This window comes from Macaca thibetana, chromosome Y (genome assembly GCF_024542745.1).
Source record: "Macaca thibetana thibetana isolate TM-01 chromosome Y, ASM2454274v1, whole genome shotgun sequence".
NCBI classification, from domain to species: domain Eukaryota; kingdom Metazoa; phylum Chordata; class Mammalia; order Primates; family Cercopithecidae; genus Macaca; species Macaca thibetana.
In genome coordinates, this window is record NC_065599.1 from 11,105,281 (window position 1) to 11,126,230 (window position 20,950).

Below are 20,950 nucleotides of genomic sequence, written 5' to 3' on the forward strand. Positions count from 1 at the left end.
ATACATGAGCAAAAACACAGACATTGAGGGAAAAAATTATGACCTTAATGAGTAGGAGGAGAATTGGGAGGTGAGGGTGGGTAGGTAGTCTGGGATCAGGTGGGGATGAACCTTGTATGCCTTACCGAGTTGATATGGTTTGGCTCTCTGCTCCCACTCAAATCTCATCTCGAATTGTAATCCCTGCGTGGAATACAGTGAAAACAGATCGACATTATTGTGCTCTCAGTGGTTCACTCCTGTACACCCAGCACTTGTGGAGTCTAAGGGGGAGCATCTCTTGTGGCCAGAAGTTTGAGACCAACCTGGGCAACACAATGACACCCTATCTCTCTAACAACAACAAAAAAAAATTAGCAGGACATAGTGGTGCACACCTGGAGTCTCAGTTACTTGGGAGGCTGAGGTGGGATGATCACTTGAGCCTAGGAATTCAAAGTTACGGTGAGGTATGATCGTGCCTCTGCACTCCAGCCCGGGTGACAGAGTGAGATCTGGTCTCTAAAAACAAATAAATAAGTATTTTTTAAAAATTTCTGCACTTGAGCTTTTAGAGGCTGTTCACGCCTTAGCTCCCTGGCTTGGAAGCCTTCCTGGCTGCCAAATCCATAAGCCTGAGCTGCCTCAGCGAAGGCGGAGAGACCACTTGGAGCTAAACCAAGCTGCCCCAGCTGAGTCATCGAAACCAGCCTGCTCCTGGCCACCCGGCAGCTGAGCACTGACTCATAAGCGAATCCAACTGACCCCCGAGCTGCCTCGCTGAGCCAAACCCAAATAGCTGAGCCACAGAATCGGGAATGAACTAAATGGGTGTTGTTTTAAAGCACCACGTTTTGGAGTGGTTTGTCATGCTGCAAAAGTTAATCACTGTTTACCTAACGAGCTTCTCAACGTCCCCACATCCCCATTCCAACACAGACACTACTGAGAATTTGCCGAGTTTTCAACGCTTTGCTAGGCACCTTGAGGGACACAAGATAAAGCATCCTCAAGGGCTTTGCCATCCTTTTTGGGGTTGGAGAAAGGGGAGGTACACATACATGTTCAGTTCATGACCATAAACTGTTTCTCTGGCTTTGATTTCCATGCTTAATCATCTTCTGGTGATTAACGCCAAACTGGCTAGTCTGTGGTTTGCAGATTCTTCCAACATTTAAAGAATATCCTCTGTTCGGTCTTGGTTGGCCATATATGGGCAGCAAAAATCCAACGGGATCACATTAATAGCTGCTTGAATTATAAGCCATGTATTTCTCATATTTTATTGCACTAAAACCTGAAGCAGGCAGTAAGAACCACCACATTTATAATACACTTTATGCCATCTATGTCTCCTCATCATCTTATGAGAAGCTATTGACATCCCTAATATTCGATTGCACTAGAACCTTAAACAGGCAGTAAGAACCATCACATTTATAATACACTTTATGCCATCTGTCTCTCCTGATAATCTTATGAGGAAGTCATTGACATCCCTAATATTAAAAAAAAAAAAAACAAGGAAATGAATCCAAGGCAGTTGATTCATATCTTGAAATTAAAAGAGCTCATCTTTGAACCTTTATCTCTCCTCCAAGGTCAGATCAGTACACCTGCACATTCTGTTTGCAGGTTCTTGTCACCAGCAAATCAGTGAACTGAATTTTAATTGATGTGTGTGTGCAGGTGTGCATGCATGTCTGTGTAAGTGTGTGTGTTTATGCATCCATCACTTTAACCCCATCATGGGTTCTAGTTAATGCTTAAGCCTGATTTCAAAGAAGCCAACAGATTTGTTGCTCAATGTAATAAAACTACCTCTCCTTAACAAGGAATGATGTTAAGTCAACTTCAAAGATAAACACGGGGCTGGGTGTGGTGGCTCACACCTATAATCCCAGCACTTTGGGAGGGCGAGACGGGTGGGTCATTTGAGGTCAGGAGTTCAAGACCAGCCTGGCCAACATGGTGAAACCCCATCTCTACTAAAAATACAAAAATTAGCTGGGGGTGGTAGCAGGTGCCTGTAATCCCAGCCACTTGGGAGGCTGAGGCAGGAGAATCGCTTGAACCTGGGAGGCAGAGGTTGCAGTGAGCTGCGATCGCACCACTGCACTCCAGCCCAGCTGACACAGTGAGACTCCATCTCAAAAATAAATAAATAAAAAATAAAGATGGGAAAGTTTTTGGTTCCAGACAGGATTATTTCATGACATCCAAGCAAATTTAGATTTTGAAATATAACAAGACGTGGTAAAATGTACCATTTTTCCAAATTAGTTTTCTGCATAATGTTTACAAATTGTAATTTGATATTTTTTCTTTAAATTTCCTTTTGAGGTAATTAAAGAGTCTAAGGAAGATGCAAGGACGCAAGACCCCCACCTAGAGTTTCATTTGCCCTTAACCCAGCTTCATTTTCTATTAGGATTGGAGTGCAATATCAAAGGCGGGTCACCAACACCGGTGCACTTCTGATAACAAGACTACAGACATCAATCGGTTGTCACAAGTTTAATAGCTTTAAGTCAACACATCTTCATCAACTCCAATATACACAAAGCATTACAGAGGAATATTTATCAGCCAATCCAGAAATATTTATGAATGGTCAGCTCTATGCTGGATTCTGGGAGAAATACCCAGCAATTGTTTCAGAGTCATGTTGCAACGTCTTCCAACTTGAGGGCTGAAGGAGTGCTTGTAGGTCAATGCTGAAGGGTCTTGTTGCTCCATGCACACATAGTGATAAAAAGCTGTGCTAGGGCCGGGCACGGTGGCTCATGCCTGTAATCCCAGCACTTTGGGAGGCCAAGGTGGGTGGATCACCTGAAGTCATGAGTTCGAGACCAGTCTGGCCAACACGGTGAAACCCCGTCTCTACTAAAAATACAAAAATTAGCCAGATGTGGTGGCGGGTGCCTGTAATCCCAGCTACTTGGGAGGCTGAGGCAGGAAGAATTGCTTGAACCCAGGAGGTGGAGGTTGCAGTGAGCCGAGATCATGCCATTGCATTCCAGCCTGGGCGATGGAGCAAGACTCCATCTCAAAAACAAACAAACAACAACAACAAAAAACAAAAACAAAAAGCTGTGTGATAGTTCCAGGAATTCATGAGAAGGAAGAAGAATTTAGATTCCCTTGGGTTATTTTGAGGGATTAGTTCTGGTTTGTTTATTGGGCCAAACAAACCAGGGTAGATGTAAAATGGCCCCATCAAAACCATCCTACGGAACACTTTTCCACTGCTGGCGGGAATGTAAACTAGCACAACCACTCTGAAAAACCGTGTGGAGACTCCTTGAAGAACTAAGAGTAGAACTACCTTTCGGGGAAGCCGTCTCACTACTGGGTATTTACTCAGTGGGGGAAAAAAAGTCATTATAGGAAAAAGACACTTGCACACACATTTATAGCAGCACAATCCACAACTGCAAAGATAGGGAAGCAATCTAAGTGCCCATCAGCCAATCCGTGCATAAACAAAATGTGGTATACATACACCATGGAATGCTACTCAGCCATAAAAAGGAATGGAATAATGTCTTTTGCAGCAACTTGGATGAAGCTGGAGGCCATTATTATTTTATTTGTTTATTTATTTATTTTTGAGATGGAGTGTTGCTCTTGTCGCCCAGGCTGGAGTGCAATGGTGCAATCTTGGCTCACTGCAACCTCTGCCTCCCAGGTTCAAGCGATTCTCCTGCCTCAGCCTCCCGAGTAGCTGGGATTACAGGCACGTGCCACCACACCCAGCTAATTTTTTTGTATTTCTAGTAGAGACGGGGTTTCACCATGTTGGTCAGGCTGGTCTCAAACTCCCGACCTCAGGTGATCCGCCCGCCTTGGCCTCCCAAAGTGCTGGCATTACAGGTGTGAGCCACCACGCTTGGCCCTGGAGGCCATTATTCTAAGTGAAGTAACTCAGGAATGGAAAACCAAATATCGTATGTTCTCATCTGTAAGTAGGAGCTAAGCTATGAGAATGCAAATGCACAAGAATATTATGGAACTTGGGGACTCGGGGGTGAGGATGGAAAGGAGGTGAAAATAAAAGACTACATATTCAGGCCAAGCATGGTGGCTCACGCCTGTAATCCAAGCACTTTGGGAGGCTGAGGCGGGTGGATCATCTGAGGTCAGGAGTTCGAGACCAGCCTGGCCAACAAGGTGAAACCTCATTTGTACTAAAAATCCCAAAATTAGCTGGGCGTGGTGGCACGTGCCTGTAGTCCCAGCTACTTGGGAGGCTGAGCCAGGAGAATCACTAGAACCTGGGAGGTGGAGTTTGCAGTAAGCCGAGATCACGTCACTGCACTCCAGTCTGGGCAACAGAGTGAGACTCAGTTTCAAAACACAGACAAACAAACAACAACAACTACATATTGGATACAGTGTACATTGTTCAGGTGACAGGTACACTAGTCTCAAAAATCACCACTAAAGAATTTATCCATGTAACCAAAAACCACCTTTACCCCCAAAACTATTGAAAAAAACCATCTGTCACACACCAGGGGATGTGTGAGCAAAGGCAGGAAGGAACAGAGCCCTGGGAAGGAGAAGGGGTCACTGAGATGACAGGGAGGGCAGCATTCTATCAGTCAGTGTCCAGGCAGGCAGTGGTGGGAAGGGCCGTGGTCAGGAGTTTCTGTGCTGGGCCTTGGGGCCATAGAGAGCTGAGCTGGGTGACGTGCGGAGCCTGGGCTCATGATCAGGTGCTGTAGCCGTTGGAGGGGTGTGCTGCTGCCTGAGGGACTCAGAGGAGACTAGAGGGTATGAATGAGATTCCTGGGAGTGGCTTAACAAATGACCACAAACAGTGGTATAAAACAACAGGGACTGATGGGGCACAGTGGCTCACGCCTGTCACCCCAGCCCTCTGGGAGGTCGAGGTGAGCGGATCACCTGAGGTCAGGAGTTTGAGACCAGCCTGGCCAACACGACAAAACCCGTCTCTACTAAAAATACAAAAATTAGCCGGGTGTGGTGGTGCACACCTGTCATCCCAGCTACTTGGGAGGCTGGGGCAGGAGGATCACTTGAACCCAGGAGGCAGAGGTTGTCTTGAGCTGAGATTGCACCACTGTACTGCAGCCTGAACAACAGAGCAAGACTCTGTCTCAAACACAAAACAAAACAACAACAGGAATTTATTCTCTCCCAGTTCTGGAGAGCAGCAGTCTGAGATGAAGGGGTGGGCAGGGCTGTGCTCCCTCTGGAGGCTCTAGGGGAGGATCCCCCCTGCTCCTCCCAGCTCCTGGGGGCTCCAGGCGTCCCTGGGCTTGTGGGCGCATCACTCCAGTCCCTGCCTCCATCTCCACCTGGCCTTCTCCTCTGTGTCCGTCTTCATCTCCTCTTGTTATAAACACAGCAGCCACTAAATCAGGGCCCACCCTGGTGACCTCAACTGCAAAGACTGTTGTGAGCTGAATTCTGTCCTCTAAATTGATCAATTGACATCCTAACTCCCAGGACTGCAGGGTGTCACTGTGTTTGGAGATACGTTCTTTAAAAAGGTGATTAATATAAAACGAGGTCATTACGGTGGGTCCTAATCTGATATGATTAGTGGCCTTATAAGAAGAAGATAGTGGGACACAGACATGACCTCCCTGCAGGAAAATCCTTTCTCCCTCTCCCAGCTCCTGGGGGCTCCAGGCATCCCTGGGCTTGTGGCCGCATCTCTCCAGTGTCTGCCTCCATCTCCACTTGGCCTTCTCCTCTGTGTCTGTGTCTCCTCTTCTGTCTCTTACAAAGGTACCTGTCATTGAGTGGAGGGTCCACCCTATGCCATGATGATCTCATCTTGATTTGTTGCTGTTGTTGTTATTGTTTCGAGACGGAGTCTCGCTCTGTCGCCGAGGCTGGAGTGCAGTGGTGCGATCTTGGCTCAAAGCAACCTCCGCCTCCCGGGTTCAAGCAATTCTCCTGCCTCAGCCTCCCAAGCAGCTGGGACTACAGGCGCCTGCCGCCACGCCCAGCTAATTTTTGTACTTTTAGTAGAGACAGGGTTTTGCCACGTTGGCTAGGCTGGTCTCAAACTCCTGACCTCAGGTGATCCACCCGCCTCAGCCTCCCAAAGTGCTGGGATGACAGGCGTGAGCCACCGCGCCTGGCCCTCATCTTGAGATTCTTAACTCAATTACATCTGCAAAGACCCCTTTTCCAAATAAGTTCCCATTCGCAGATTCTGGGGATGAGGACGTGGACATATCTTTTAGGAGGACCACCGCACAGTCCACTACAGTTGTATCCAGTTGCTTCCAGAGGCTCCAGCGGAGGCTCCTTTTTGCCTCTCCCAGCCCCTTGTGGCTCCAGGAGTCCCTGGCCTTGTGGCCATCTTACCTCAGTCTCTGCCTCCATCTCCACGTGACCTTCTCCTCTGTGTCTGTGTCTGTGTCTCTTCTTCGTCTCTTAGAAAGCTGCCTGTCATTGGATGTAGGGCTCAGCCCCATTCATCTTAACAAATGCATCTACAAAGACCCTATTTCCACATAGGGTCTCATTCTGAACTCCCTAGGAGACAGGAGTTTGGAGGGGCCACTGCTCACCCCAATACAGGTTTTACTGTCAAATATCAGTCCCCCAGATTGGCCAACACCGTTTAGAAACTCACAGGCCTGAGTCCCTCTGATACAGTCTCTAAAAATCAACTCCCAGGGCAGAAAGTGGATATGGAAGGGTGAAAAGAGGACTATAGTCCAGGGATACTGATTCCGCACAAAAATTACATGTGCCAGGCCACATGTCAAGGGCTGTCCCTCCTTGAAAGTCACAGGACAGGGCCGGGCGCGGTGGCTTACACCTGTAATCCCAGCACTTTGGGAGGCCGTGGCAGGCGGATCACAAGGTCAGGAGTTCGAGACCCGCCTGGCCAACACAGTGAAACCCTGTCTCTACTAAAAATAGAAAAATTAGCCAGGCATTGTGGCATGCACCTGTAATCCCAGTTACTCAGGAGGCTGAGGCAGGAGAACCGCTTGAACCTGAGAGGTGGAGGTTACAGTGAGCCGAGATCATGCCTCTACACTCCAGCCTGGGTGACAGAGCGAGACTCCATCTCAAACAAAAAAAAAGAAAGAAAGAAAGTCACAGGACTAAGAATAAAAAGCCTGTTCAACTGGGGTTCTATCTTCTAGTACTGTTGCGCCAGGAAAATTCATCTCTTGAAAACAGATAACTATAAAAGGCATTGATTTCCGGCTCTGACTCCTAGAACGTTGCCGTTCTAAAAGTCAAACTAAAGCCATTTTGTCTGAAAGCCTTCTCACATGATTTTTGGAAGAAAGGGAGTAAGAATAGATAAATACAGAAATAAATAAAACATTACTCTGGCAGAGGACTGATTGTATTCCAAATTATCCTCAAGAAGAGCAAATAAAATATAGAGATGAATTTGGCGGACAATTTTCTTCACGTGAGGTTTCCATGTTTGTACAGTTTTGAACTGGGAGTTTTCACATAAAAACATGGGGCTTAATTTCTTACTGTAAGCATTTTCTGTTGGGAGAAATCACTTTTTTTCTCGTCTGTCTGTGGTGATGCTGTCACTGTTGGAAAATTCAGCTTCTTTATTTGTTTAATTTACAGAAGAGTGTTTGAAATATTCTTTATACTTAACATATAAAGAATTTTTAATGTACAGAAAAAACTTAAAGAAAATGTAGGCAGGGAAGGAAAAGTATGAGAAAAAAGAGCATAAGAAGCAAAATATTGCAGCCAAAAGTCACAGAAAATGTTTTGCGATGGAAACCATTTCCTTTTCAAATACCACTGCATGGAAATGACGGGAAGAGGAAAGCACCTCATTTTTAGTGGTCACCACGGGGCCAGCAAGCATGGTTAATCTGGCTCTAATTTTCTATCCCGAGGCCATGTCCGGAGCGTGGCTGTTTATTATGCCATTTGAAGAGAAATGGAAGCCAAAGGCATGAGGCTTCTCCAGGGAGGGGAGGTCCCAGGGGTGGCCTTGGCTGGGTGGACTCTTCGGTGAGCCTCTGCAGCGATGCTTGGGACTCAGGCTGGGGCCTGAGAAGGGGACAATCAGCCTGGGGCCTGGGGCCGCTTCTTGCTGATGACTCTCACCACTGAGATATGTACAAATCAAGTCAGGGTGCCCCTTCACTAAAATGTGTGTGTGTGTGTGTATCCAGACACACATGCATATGTGAGTGTGCACATGTTTGAGACATAGCATATATAAGTGCAAATGTATATTAAATGTAGAGACACACAGAGATAAATGAATAAATGGACAGATATAGATACATGAATGCATATATAGGTAAATATCAATATGTGGATCCAAATAGATACATGGATAGATGATTGCTAAACAGATATAGATACATGTATGGATATATTGATAGAAAGTAGATTCATGGATAAATGATGGATAGAGGTAGATACACGGATGAATAGGCAGACAGATAGGTAGGCAGACAGATAGTAGACAGACAGATAGATAGATAGATATAGATAGATAGAGATGAATGGATAGGTAGATACATAGATATGGATATATAGATGATAGATATGGATAAAATGGATAGATATATAGAATAGGTAGTTAGATATATAGCTATAGATATATAGATGATAGATATGGATAATATAGATGGATGAATGGATATATAGATGATATAGATAAATGCATAGGCAGATAGATATATGGATAGATATGAATAGATATATAGACAGATATGGATACGTGGATGAATGGATACAGAGAGAGAGAGAGAGAGAGAGAGAGAGAGAGAAATAAATAAATAAATAAATAAAATAAGAGGCCAAGTGCTATGGCTCACACCTGTAATCCCAGCATATTGGGAGCCCAAGGCAAATGAATTGCTTGAGCCCAGGAATTTGAAACTAGCCTGGGCAACATAGCAAGAGCCCATCTCTACAAAAAATTTAAAAACTAGCAGGAAATGGTGGTACATACCTATAGTCACAACTACTTGGGAGGCTGAGGTAGAAGGATTGCTTGAGCCCAGGAATTTGATGCTGCAGTGAGCTATGCTCACACCACGGCACTCTGGCCGGGCCAAAAGGGCAAGACCTTGTCTCTAAGAAAAAGAAAAAGTAGATGACAGATGGATATAGGTAGACAACTACGGAGAAACAGACAGCTAGATCAATACATGAGACAGAAAGAGAGCAAGAGAGAGACAGAGAGTGAAAGAGAGAGAGAGAGTGTGTGCATTTGAAGCTAATACAGGGTTTCTCAGCCTCAGCACTGTGGACATTGGAGTCTGGATGGCTCTCTGAGGTGAGGCCGTCCTGTGCACTGTATGGGAAGCCCTGAGGCCACAGGAATAGGCTCGGGGCTGTGGTAAGGAACGGATCCACCACGAGAGCCTCCAGAAGGAACTCACCCTGCCCACACCTTGATTTCAGACTTCTGATTCCAAAACTGTGACAGAATGAATCCCAGTTGTAAGCCACCTGGTGTGTGACAGCTTGCTACAGCAGCTCTTGGAAACGGCATACAAGGGGGATGAGACACATTCTAATATGCTTTCCAGCAAAGTAAGTCTGAGCCGATGTGCTTTTTTTTTTTTGAAACGCAGTCTTGCTCTTGTCGCCCAGGCTGGAGTGCAATGGCACGATCTCAGCTCACGGCCTCCACTCTATCTATCAGGTTCAGAAGCTTTCAGCCTCCCAAGTAGGGGACTTCAAGCATGTGCCACCACGCCTGGCTAATTTTTGTACTCAGAAGGAAGGGGTTTGGCCATGATGGCCAGGCTGGTCTCCAACTGCTGCAAGTTGATCCACCCGAAGTGCTGGGGTTCCAGGTGTGAGCTGGGAGCACTGATCCCTTCCTGAGGCTCATGTGCCACCACTGTTAAAGGGAACTCCTGGCCACCACTTCTTTCAGGGATTGTGGTGACCGAGGAGCAACACTGGAGAATTGATTGCTCATGTGGAGCCTTCCGCTGGTGTCCTCAACTAGGGCCCCTTTTACAAGGGACTCATCCCCAAGCCCAGGCCCCATGTCTGAACCTATGAGGAGATCAAAATGGAAATTTTTGGGGAGATGAACATTCAGACAGCAAATTTTATATGCTACTTTCTAATTCATCATTTAAAAAAAAAAAAATCACTGAACTCCCATGAAATTCCTTATTTGTCACCCCTTTGACTTGGATGTCTAATCTGTTTTCTAATATTTCATTTAAAATCCAGCACATTCTACCTGTTCGATGTTTTCGCCAGGTGGGCAGTCAGGAAACATTTGTTAATAGGCATGGGGAATACCAGCTGAGTCATCTCACTTCTTTGCCCTTGTTACCTTTTTTTGGCTGGGAGTGGTGGCCAGGCTCACCTGTAATCCCAGCCCAGGTCAAGGCGGGCAGATCTGTGATGGGAAACCAGCCTGGCTGAGGTGAAACATGGGGATGGCCACAGGAATAGGTGGGGGTGCTCTTTTAAGGAAGAGCACCATGAGAATCCCTGAACTGGGAGGGCTCCCAGACCTTGAACCATTGCACTCCAGCTTTTTTGAGACTCCATCCCCACCTTTTCCCCTCTCTGGAAAACATGGCAATACAAGGGAACCAAACGATGAGACTCATTCTAGCATCAACTTTTACTTGAGGCCAGGGCGCGGTGCTCAGTAATCCCAGCTTTTTTCCGAGGCCGTTTTTTTTTTTTTGAAACGCAGTCTTGCTCTTGTCGCCCAGGCTGGAGTGCAATGGCACGATCTCAGCTCACGGCAACCTCCATCTCTCAGGTTCAAGCGATTCTCCTGCTTCAGCCTCCCAAGTAGCTGGGACTTCAAGCATGTGCCACCACGCCTGGCTAATTTTTGTACTTTCAGAAGAGAAGGGGTTTCGCCATGTTGGCCAGGCTGGTCTCCAACTGCTGACCTCGGGTGATCCACCCGCCCGGGCCTCCCGAAGTGCTGGGGTTCCAGGTGTGAGCCGCCGCGCCCGGCCCCTGGGGTCTCTTTTATAAGAGCACTGATCCCTTCCTGAGGCTCCACCCTCATGACCACACCACCTTTTAAAGACTCCACCTCCTAGCGCCACCACTTTGCGGCACAGAAATTTCGGGGAAAAACGAGCGTTCAGTTTATTGTGGTGACCGAGGAGCAAGCCCTCTAACAACACTGGAGAATTGATTGCTCACAGTCCTGGAGGCTGGAGGTCCAGGGCAAAGACGTGGCAGATTCAGCGTCTGGTGGGGACCCACTTCCTGGTTCCTAGATGGAGCCTTCCGGCTGTGTCCTCACATGGTGGAAGGGGTGAGGGAGCTCTCTGGGGCCCCTTTTACAAGGGCACTCATCCCATCCATGAGGCCCCACCTTCACGACCTCATCACCTCCCAAAGGCCCCATGTCTGAACACTATCACCTTGGAAGTGAGGAGATCAAAATGGAAATTTTGGGGAGATAGCAACATTCAGACCATAGCAAATTTTATATGCTACTTTCTAATAGACTTACAATCATCATTTAAAAAAAAAAAATCACTGAACTCCCATGAAATTCCTTATTTGTCACCCCTTTGACTTGGATGTCTAATCTGTTTTCTAATATTTCATTTAAAATAGAAGTTTGTCACCTCCTAGGACCACACATTCTACCTGTTCGATGTTTTCGCCAGGTGGGCAGTCAGGAAACATTTGTTAATAGCCATGCATGGGGAATACCGTTACTCAAGTCATCTCACTTCTTTGCCCTTAAAATTACCTTTTTTTGGCTGGGAGAGGTGGCTCACACCTGTAATCCCAGCATTTTGGGAGGTCAAGGCGGGCAGATCATGAGGTGAGGAGATGGAAACCAGCCTGGCTAACATGGTGAAACCCCATCTCTACTAAAAATACAAAAATTAGCCAGGTGTGGTGGCGGGTGCCTATAGTCCCAGCTACTTGAGAGGCTGAGGCAGGAGAATCGCCTGAACCTGGGAGGCAGAGGTTGTAGTGAGACGAGGTTGCACCATTGCACTCCAGCCTGGGCGACAGAGTGAGACTCCATGTCAAAAAAAAAAAAAAAAAAAACCTTTTCTTTTTTGTTACTCCCTCTGCTGAAAACATTTAGAGGTGAATTACACAAAACTGTTTGAACCAAATGATGACTTTAAAAATTCATATTAGCAAAAACAACTTTTACTCAAGATAAATTAAAAGAACCAACATCTAGGCCAGGCGCGGTGGCTCACACCTGTAATCCCAGCACTTTGGCAGGCCGAGGCAGGCAGATCACAAGATCAGGAGATCGAGCCCACCCTGGGTAACACAGTGAAACCCCATCTCTACTAAAAAAATACAAAAAAATTAGCCGGCCGTGGTGGCGGGCGCCTGTAGTCCCAGCTACTTGGGAGGCAGAGTTTGCAGTGAGCCGAGATTGCACCAGACAGAATGAGACTGTCTCAAAAAAACAAACAACAACAACAACAAAAAGAACCAACATGTAGATTAAGTTCTCTTTTCTAAAGGGAAATTAAGTTTTCAAAAGATATCCTTGGCCGGACACAGTGGCTCACGCCTGTAATCCCAGCACTTTGGGAGGCCAAGGCACATGGATTGCCTGACCTCAGGAGTTCATGACCAGCCTGGGCAACACGGTGAAACCCTGTCTCTAATAAAATACAAAAAATTAGCTGGGTGTGGTGGCATGCACCTGTAATCCCAGCTACTCGGGAGGCTGAGACAGGAAAATCGCTTGAACCTGAGAGGCGGAGGTTGCAGTGAGCTGAAATTGCACCATTGCACTCCAGTTGGGGTTACAGAGTAAGACTCCATTTCCAAAAAAAAAAAAAAAAAATCCTCACACTGGGATGAGACACCCAACATCTAGAAGGCATTGGGTCTCACCAATTACATAAAAGATCGTGTGTCCTTCATACCTCACGGCAGGCTGTTCGGGAACCAAAGAAATCCAATAAGGTTGATCTCCTTGGAAGAAAACATTTGCAAAGTCAGGGGGAAATTTCAGATTTTATTTGCTTATTGTGATGACCAAACATGACCAAAAGCAACCAAACATGATCAACTTCCTTTTTTTTTTTTTTCATTTGCAATTCTTCCTTAACAAGAACACGGTAACTGCAGGTATATAGCAGGAAGGAGACCACTGGGGGCTAGTTGCAAAGACATGAGCGTAATAAGGAATGGAAAAGCCATTTCTTCTCCAGGAAGGTGACTCTGCCATTTTTAACATTTTTATCTCATTTTCCCAGCCTCCCTGCTACGGACAATGTTCAGATCCTCATCAGCCGGGGCTCTTCCGCCAGCTTCTCAGCGTTGCTCTCCAAGGTGTGGTCCCTGGATCAGCAGCAGCAACATCCCCTGGGTGCTTACTGGAGATGCAGAATCTCAGGCCTCGTGTACCAGGCCTCCTTAATCAGAGTCTGCATTTCAGTCCGACTCCCCAGTGATTCCTGCATTTCAGTCCGACTCCCCAGTGATTCCTGCATTTCAGTCCGACTCCCCAGTGATTCCTGCATTTCAGTCCGACTCCCCAGTGATTCCTGCATTTCAGTCCGACTCCCCAGTGATTCCTGCATTTCAGTCCGACTCCCCAGTGATTCCTGCATTTCAGTCCGACTCCCCAGTGATTCCTGCACCCAGTACAGACTGGAAGTCCTGAGAGTGGTCCTAGTGCTGTGGAGTCCAAAGTTCCTGAGGTTCGCTGCATAACAGCCAATCATTCGAGAGACAAGAAGTTAGAAAAAGAAAAGCATCTTTATTTGGAGAGCCAGCCAGTCAGGAAGATACTGGACCCATGTCCTAAGGAACCATTTTTAAAGGCATGAATCTCAAACTTCTTTGTACATTGAGAAGGGGGAACAAGGAGGAGGCTGAGGTGAGGGGGTTGGCTGGTGACCACAGACACTTGGGCATCAGCAGGGGCCCAAGGAGATTGCAAAACTTCCTTGTCCTTGCTCAGGTCACAGTGCTCCTACAAATCTTCAAGACAACATTGCTACTTGTATGCATGCCCTTCTTATCTCCTCAGAGGTTAGTTTTGGAAAGGAATTCTTATCATCCTTGCTTTCCAGTTAAACTGTAATCTAAGTTCTTTCCATGATTAACTTGGCCCATGTGCAGAAGTGCCTAAGAGCAGTTAGCTTGAGGAGTCAGAAGCAAGATGGAGTCGGCTATGTTCAATTTCTCTCCCTATCACACTGGCAGCCCATTCTATCCTCTCCTGAGAGACTGAGTGTTTCAAAATGTGGGCCTCTCCATGGCTTTCATGATAAAAGTGTAGGTGCCTTTAGAACTAAGCACGGTGTAGCCCTCTGCTCAGAACCCTGCATGTGTGGCATGGTATTCTCACTCTCTCCTTACAATAAAGGTAGACAAAAAATAAAAAGTGTTTTTCCAGCTGGGCGTGGTGGCTCACGCCTGTAATCCCAGCACTTTGGGAGGCCGAGGTGGGCGGATCACAAGGTCAGGAGATCGAGACCATCCTGGCTAACACGGTGAAACCCCGTCTCTACTAAAAATACAAAAAAATTAGCCGGGCGTGGTGGCGGGCGCCTGTAGTCCCAGCTACTCAGGAGACTGAGGCAGGAGAATGGCATGATCCCGGGAGGCGGAGCTTGCAGTGAGCTGAGATCGCGCCATTGCACTCCAGCCAGGGGGACAGAGCGAGACTCCGTCTCAAAAAAAAAAAGTGTTTTTCCTCCTCTCTACTCTCATTAAAACAAACAAAGTGAAAGAGAGAGAGAGAGAGGGAGGAAGGAAGGGAGGGAGGGAGAGAGGGAGGAAGGAAGGGAGGGAGGGAGGGAGGGAGGGAGGAAGAAGAAAAGAAAAGAAAGAAGAAACACAGAGAGAAAGAAGGAAGAAACGGGGTGGGGGGAAGGAGAAATGGAGGAAGGGAGGGAGGGAGGGAGGCAGGCAGGAAGGCAGGCAGACTGGCCGGCCATTGCTGGCACATGGCACCTGCTCCCCTCTGCAATTTCAAATCCTATCACCCAAGAAAACATCCCATCCACATAATTCCTAAAACATAAAAGTCCATTTTCAAATCATGAAATAAGTCAATGTTTCTACGGGAAAGCCATCGTTCTTCCCTTTTCTCTCAACACAGCGCCAAAATAAGTATCTTTCTCAGGGGAGAGTCCTCTTATAGCCTGATCCAATGAAGGCTTTCCTTCTGGGTGAACTCTGCGGGGCTTTTGTTTCTTTGCTTTGGGACCTCTGAAAAACAAACGCATCATGCAATGAATTTCCAAAAGCAGCAGATAAAACCCACCCACGCTGTCTCGCAGCCCTGCTCTCTTCCAACTGCCTGCTTTGTCACCAGAACAGACTCTGCAGGCCCCTGGGCTCAGGGGGCTTCCCACCGGGTTCTTGCCTTTGGCAGATGTTTTTGTTTTTACCTTCTCGGCAGGTGTTTTCTTCGGCTAAACTTGGCTTAGACAAAGAATGAGGTGCTGAAGTTGAGCTGCTTGGGAGGCAGAGGCAGGAGAGTGGTGGAGGTTGCAGTGAGCTGAGATCGAGCCACTGCTCTGAAGCCTGGGGGACAAGAGCAAGACCCCTCTCAAAAAAAAAAAAGCAAGAAAAGAAAATAGTATCTCTGAGTGTGGGAGGATCACTTGAACCCAGGAGTTCAAGACCAGCCTGCACTACAGTGAAGCCCCATCTCCAGGAAACATTTAAACATTAACCAGGCTGGGCACGGTGGTTCATGCCTGTGATCCCAGCACTTTGGGAGGCTGACGCGCGTGTATCGCTTGAGCTCAGGAGTTTGAGACCAGCCTGGACAACATGGTAAAACCTTGTGTCTTTAAAAAAAAATAAACAAATAGCCGAATGTGGTGGCTAGTGCCTGTGGTCGCAGCTACTTGGGAGGCCAAGGTAGGAATATCGCTTTAGCCCAGGAGGCAGAGGTTGCAGTGAGCCAAAAGATTGTACCACTGCACTCTAGCCTGGACATGAAAACCTGCATGAAACCCTGTCTCAAAAAAATATAAAAATTTAAAAAAGTAGGCAGGCATGGTTGTGTGTGTGTGTAGTCCCAGCTACTCAGGAGGCTGAGGAAAGAGCATGGCTTGAGCCCAGGAGGTCGAGGCTACAGTGAGCCACGATCACTTCACTGTACTCCAGTCTGGGCAACAGAGTGATATCCTGTCTCAAAAAAAGAAAAGAAAGGAAAAGAAAAGAGAAGGGAAGGGGGAGGAGAGCGGAAGGGAGTGGAGGGGGAAGTGGAGGGGAAAAGGAAGGGGAGAAGGAAGGGGAGGGGAAGGGGGAGGTGGGGGGAGGGGACAAAGGGAGGGGAGGGAAGAAAGGGAGAAGGGGAGGGGAGAAAGGGAGGGGAGGGAAGAAAGGGAGGAGGGGAGGGGAGAAAGGGAGGGGAGGGAAGAAAGGGAGGAGGGGAGGGGAGAAAGGGAGGGGAGGGAAGAAAGGGAGGAGGGGAGGGGAGGGGAGAAACGGAGGGGAGGGAAGAAAGGGAGGAGGGGAGAGGAGGGAAGGGAAGAGAGAAAGAAACAAGCAAGAAACAAGGTAAAGGAAAGGGAAAGAGGGGAGGGGAAGGGGAAGGGGGAAGGAAGGAAGGAGAGAGGAGAAAGAAAGAGAGAAAAGAAAGAAAGAGCTTGGTCATGGTGGATGTCCACATGGATTGAGAACCACAGAGAACAATGGGCCATCCTGATAATCCAGACAATTGTCATTTCCCTCCCGTATCACCACGAAACTAGAGAGGCGCTTTGTGGAGGAGCAGAGGTGCTTCAGAAATGTGGAATCCTGACATTCACAATGCAGAAGCTTTCTCAGAAGTCAGCTCAACCATATGTTCATTTTTTGTTTTTGTTTTTGTTTTTCCCAGTTATTGCTAATTGGCTTTGTTAAAAAAAAAAAAAGAAAGAGAGAGAGAGAGAGAGAGAAAATGCAACTGTGAATAGAGAGATTGAATGTGTCTGACCCAAGGTTGTCGCAGCTCCTGTTTTCTGGTTAGGCCTGCACTTCCTTATGAATCACAGGGAATGGAGAACTTTTCTTGATAATAATGGTCATTCTATGCAGAGCAGGACTTGAGGTGTTATGATAAATGTATAATTTCTCAAAAGTGGTCTACTTGAGAACACAGTTGCAAGGAGTTCCTCTCCATATTTGTTCCTGGGTAAAGCAGCTCTTCATAAGGTCATTCAGCTTTCAATTTATTTGAATCAGCACTTCAGCTCAGGCCAGCAGTGTCACTGTGCTTTCCAGTCAGGACGGTCCCAGGGTGCCTCAGACACCGACACAGAGAGGAGTGTCAAATGACTGTCATTGAGGGGTAAAGTAGAATTTGACATGAGAATAAAACAGAGATAGGTAGAAATCACAAAACAAGCATGCTATATTTCCAGTGCAATTCCATTTTAGATGAATATAGAAAATAATTGCAAATTTTCACATATGCCTTCATTCACTTATGCTATACTAATTTTCACATATGCCCAAGTTAATTCATACTAATTTATACTAACTACCACCAAGGCCATACAATTCTCCCCAAGGTAAAATTTACCTACTGTCAGAAGTAAATGTGGTGTTTTAAAACTAATTCTACAGTCAAGAGATCCCCATTAACCACACTTCTTAAAACCAGATGAGCAAGTTCTATCAGATTAACCCTGGAGCTTAAAATCCAACTACACAGAGAACTTTTGAAAACCCTGAACGATTAATTCCACCTGTTGGAAGTGGTTCCCTTCACCTGGGCAACTGCTAAGTCATTGTTTTATTTCGTGTAATGGAAACACAGTAATGCATTAGATATTCGTAAGATTAAAATATTTCGAGGCATCCAAGGAGCACAGTAATGCTGAAGTGGTCATGAGCATGAAAGATATTTCATCTGCAACTCCTGTACAGTGATAGGAAAGCATCTGTGATAATGGTTGGTAAGAAATCTACAGGCGAGACTAATATTGTTGTGGGGTGTTGCCTAGGTCCACAGGCGATGCAGAATTTCAGTTACAAGTGAGTAAATCCAGAGAAGTAGACTTTGTCCCATCTGAGTTGACAGAGCCCTTGAATTTTACTCACAGACCTCTGGGGTCTCTCAACATACCAAGGCAAAGAACAAAACCTCCAACGACAGGGTAACAGAAGAGGGAACGAGTGGCCAGCCTTGTTCGTTTGAGACACGATATAAATATCAAACTTAAAGCAGAAATAATGAAAATGGAATTGCATGTTAAACTGCTCTTCTAGATGCTTATTTTTGGTTTCCCTTATTCTCCTTTTATTTTTCATTATTATTAATATTATTATTGAGACAGAGCCTTGCTCTGTCGCCCAGGCCGGAATGCCACGGTGCCATCTCGGCTCACTGCAACCTCCATCTCCCGGGTTCAAGCGATTCTCCTGCCTCAGCCTCCTGAGTAGCTGGGACTACAGGTGTGTGCCACCACGCCTGGCTAATTTTTGTATTTTTAGTAGACATGGGGTTTCACCACATTGGCCAGGCTGGTCTCGAACTCCTGACCTCATGATCTGTCCACCTCGGCCTCCTAATTTTCATTATATTTTTAATCAATAAACAGTAATTGCCTATGTCTCTGGGGTGTGCTGTGATGTTTCTCTTTATCTTTCCTGTTGGATTCATCCTCAGTGTCAGTGCAGAACCCTTGGTTTACAGACACTTGGTTTGAAGAGATCCAACATTCAATGGAAACGTCTATCAGGCAATGAGTGAATGGCTGTGCCTTCCATATAAAAGCACGATAATGGTGTGTTCTGAGTGGAGGCATACCTCTGTGATTTTACACCTCTCTCAGCTCGGCTGGAACCCAGATTCTTTCAGATTTATACCTCTCTGGGTAAACAAAAAGCTGGGACCCAGATTCTCAAAGTTAAGTATAGTCTTTCTGCAAAAGCCTCTTTGTCCACATCAACAGTGAGATAATTTGCTGTCTCGGAACTGCTAGACCAGCTGAACTTTCCTTGTTAGAGTGCCCGTGAAAGGCAGATTGGAGACAAAACTGATTCAACAGAGGCCATGGATAAGAGATGTTTTGTCTCCCATTGCATCAGAATCACAAACGATTCCAGGGGAAGGTACACAGAAGACATTTTTGGAGGTTATTCTTCGCTGAAAGGATTATGAATGACATTTGTCACGGTGGTTCATGCATATTCTTTCTGGGATCTCAACAGCGATGTGATATCCACGAACACAGTCAACATCGTAGAGACTGGGATGTGAAGAAGGGCACAGCAGAGCACAGTGCCTCTGGAAAGCTCCCAGGCCCAACCAATACCAACTCTACACTCCTTCAGCCTGTCTCTCTCCCATGTACCCCTCTTGTCAAGAGAGGGAAATGCAGTTAGAGACAGTCCATTTAATGTTTGTTGAGTGAGTGAAAGAATGAATGAATGTATGAGTTGTCTGTGGCCACATGCCTCTCTGCCAAAATCTATTTCTTCAAACTTAATTTCTGTCTGAACATCTCTATTCAGGCTCCCTGCGGCTTTGGTATTTCAGCAAAAATCCTCCCTGGGTTCTGACTCCAGGAGACAAAAACCACTCATGTAGTCTTTAGAAATCCTTCAATTAATTTTTTTTTTTTTTTTTTGAGACGGAGTCTCGCTCTGTCGCCCAGCCCAGGCTGGAATGCAGTGGCGCGATCTCGGCTCACTGCAAACGCCATTCTCCTGCCTCAGCCTCCCGAGTAGCTGGGACTAAGGCGCCCACAACCGCGCCCGGCTAATTTTTTGTAATTTTTAGTAGAGACGGGGTTTCACCGTGGTCTCGATCTCCTGACCTTGTGATCCGCCCGCCTCGGCCTCCCAAAGTGCTGGGATTACAGGCGTGAGCAATTTTTAAAAATTATTTGTAGAGACAGGGTCTACCTATGTTGCCCAGGCTGGTCTCAAACTCCTGGGGCTCAAGTGATCCTTCTACCTTGGCCTCCAAAGGTGCTGGGGTTACAGTTGTGAGCCACTGCACCTGGCCTCAAACATTTTGTCTTCCAGATTTACCCTCGTTGACGATCTAGTCACCTGATCACTCTCCTCTTTGGGTCATGAGAGCTGGTGACTATGCAGCCAACAGGGACTTCAACAGAGTCCTGCCCTTCCATTTACATTTAACCTCATTGTTTATGGGTGGCCCCCAGGAACTCTCAGAAACAACTGTTAGAGTGTAGGGATCCTGAGGGGAGTGGGGTGAAGTTAAACCTGAGCTTCTGAGTTCTCCTTCCTCATTTCTCCTCCCTCCCTCCCTTCTCTCGCATTCCTCCTCACCTTCTCTATCTCTTGACCCCCATCCCTTCTCTCAATTCCTCTTTCTTCTCAAGCTCTGAGAATGTTCTGGCATCTTCCACCATGCAGAGAGTATGGTAGGAGGTTAGGAACTAATGGCTCTGGAACCAATGTCTCCTTCAAGTGACATATACTTTCAATCAGTATCTCCAAGTCTGTTCATGTTCCTATGATATCAGAGAGGGAAGCCAGACTATTTGGTGCCCAGCCAGTCTCCCCCTCCTCTGGGAGATGTCCAGCCTCTGTGTCCTCTCTTCTGTCTGCACCCAAGGGACCAGATATTTGGAAGCTACACACAAAGACTCAGCTTTAGGGGGCTGGCTCCCCATCTCAAAGACATCTGGTGGTTGAGGCTGGTTGACGCAACCAATCAGTGACCTTTCAGTTGGTAGGTTTTTTGGTGGGGAGAGGGAGTAACCCTACGAAGAAAAAGCACCAGATCCCCGTGCTTTTCAGTCTCTTGTTCCTGACTCAGACCAGGGAACCAATCTCCGGGGGACTTTGAGCTGGGAGGAGCTCACAACGGCTGCTATTGATTTGGGGCTGAGACTTCTCCTGGTTTCTGACGAGTTTTGAACTTGCTGACTTCGGGTAGGTTCAAAGGCAATGAATGTAAGGGCTGTGTGGGCTTCTGGAGGGGGTCTTGGAGAGGTGGCTGGGGCTTTTGATCAGGGCGATTCCCAGGAGATGCTTCTAGGGGAAAAGGGAGAAGCAAGAACCGATAGACGGTTCTAGGACTCTGGGGACTGACAGGTGAGCTGGA

General features: G+C 46.8%; 2 protein-coding genes across 2 annotated transcripts in view; both read right to left on the reverse strand.

Moving 5' to 3' along the window:
• RPS4Y1 (ribosomal protein S4 Y-linked 1) overlaps nt 1–20,950 on the reverse strand; it is a 381,935-nt gene that overhangs the window by 178,663 nt on the left and 182,322 nt on the right. The window lies entirely within an intron of this gene.
• Nucleotides 12,843–14,678, reverse strand: LOC126947123 (uncharacterized). Its single transcript, XM_050777750.1, has one exon. It carries the CDS (start codon nt 13,638–13,640, stop codon nt 13,287–13,289), a length of 354 nt encoding a protein of 117 aa, XP_050633707.1. The 5' UTR covers nt 13,641–14,678; the 3' UTR covers nt 12,843–13,286.

Coding starts and splice junctions, on each gene's coding strand:
- LOC126947123 (XM_050777750.1), bottom strand. CDS start 13,640: ATGATTGGCTGTTATGCAGCGAACCTCAGGAACTTTGGACTCCACAGC.